General features: G+C 43.0%; 1 protein-coding gene across 1 annotated transcript; it reads right to left on the bottom strand.

Moving 5' to 3' along the window:
• Positions 1 to 876: 876 nt before the first annotated feature.
• TM35_000173300 (uncharacterized protein) lies at positions 877 to 1212 on the bottom strand (the record flags this gene model as incomplete). The annotated part of the gene is made up of 1 exon (XM_029026409.1): positions 877 to 1212. One exon carries the CDS (start codon positions 1210 to 1212, stop codon positions 877 to 879), a length of 336 nt encoding a protein of 111 aa, XP_028882524.1.
• Positions 1213 to 1486: the final 274 nt, after the last annotated feature.

Genomic DNA, 1486 nt, shown 5'->3' with positions numbered 1-1486 from the left:
ACTTTATCGCAAGATAAATGAAAAATTGGAAAGAAAAAACGCAAAGCCAAAGTAATAACAAACAAGAAAAATGAATACAAAAAAGGCATTGGAAGAACGCTGCTGCTGTTTCATCTCATTTGTATGAGGTGAAGGGCAGTCTCATGATCGGAGGCCGGAAGACAACGTGGTAAAGACTGCGCCCACGGTTTCGGGATATTCCAGCAGCGCATGCCGGTTCACTGGATGGAAAAGTAAAAGTAAAATAAAAAATCTACAGGGATGCGATGGGAGGGCGCGAAAAGAACGATCTCGATTGAATAAAGAACGAAAACAACCAAAGCAAACACTTAGACCATCAGTTTGTATAGAAATACAAAAAAAACATGAGAGCAAGAGATAGACATTAGCGTTGCGGCAAACCAAATACGATCATATCCGCTTCCCCTTTCGGAGTTTATATATAAAACAAATAAATCACAATAATTGTTTCCCTCTACAAATTTTCACCCTCAAAATCCACATCACCCTTAACAGAAAACAATTCCCCTCTGACACTCTTGTTCCAAAGAGCCACGCTCGTGAGAAAGCCCGCAGCCCATCACGCGTGTCGTTGGGAAGTTCTTTTGCCGTTGGGGGCTGCGAGGTGCGTGTCCGTTTCTTTTCTTTTTTTTTAACCTTTGGACATTGCAGCATTTACCCCCCGGCACCTCCCATTATCAGGGATATCTCGTGGGATTTTCCATTTGCGCACAACACCATACTGGATCAAAATTGCGCAAACGAGATGCCGCGAACGCGAAATGCTGTAATTGGGCACCCCTTTGGGAGAGGAACAATGCGCCCGTTATCATCCATCTCGCAAAATTCCCGCGGCAATGGGAGCGGGGTTCATTTCTAAACAGTTATCCCCTCACCGCAAATGAAGAGTGTGACCCAGGGGGCGGGTTTAGAGGGCAGTGCAATCGTCCGGGCGAAACCCCAAGTGTGTAACGGACGCGTCGGCACAAATAAATTCTCTCTTTTTTTTTTTTTTGTTTTATTTATCGGAAACAAATGGGCGCCAGAGACCCCCACTTTAAAATTTGAACTTGGACACAGCGCCTCCTTCAAGTAGGGAAAAGAACGGGGATGAGGCGTTACAGAATATTGACAGAGAATTGTTTCGACTGTTTGAATGGAGTCTTTTTTTTTTTCTCTGCGTGTGTGCGTGGATCGTCGTGCGAAATGCATTTTCAACAATGCAGGAATGCTTCTCACTCTGTGCAAAGTTATAACTTGAACAAGGTAACGCCAGACAGAGAGTGTGGGCACGTATACGTGGTCAAAAGCATGGCGTCAGAGTCAAGAAAATTCTGAGGATTTACTCGCATATTAAAATCCATATCAATGATGATCAGTGTGGATCAACAGAAAGAGTACCCTATCCAACATTCTCCAACCATCCTCCATTTGTGTGAATAACCAATAACGATAATAATAATAATAATAATAATAATAATAATAA

This window comes from Trypanosoma theileri (genome assembly GCF_002087225.1).
Source record: "Trypanosoma theileri isolate Edinburgh chromosome Unknown TM35_Tth_17_V1, whole genome shotgun sequence".
Classification (NCBI taxonomy): Eukaryota; Euglenozoa; class Kinetoplastea; order Trypanosomatida; family Trypanosomatidae; genus Trypanosoma; species Trypanosoma theileri.
Note: the sequence above shows the minus strand (reverse complement) of the source record. Positions and strands in the feature narration are given on the sequence as shown.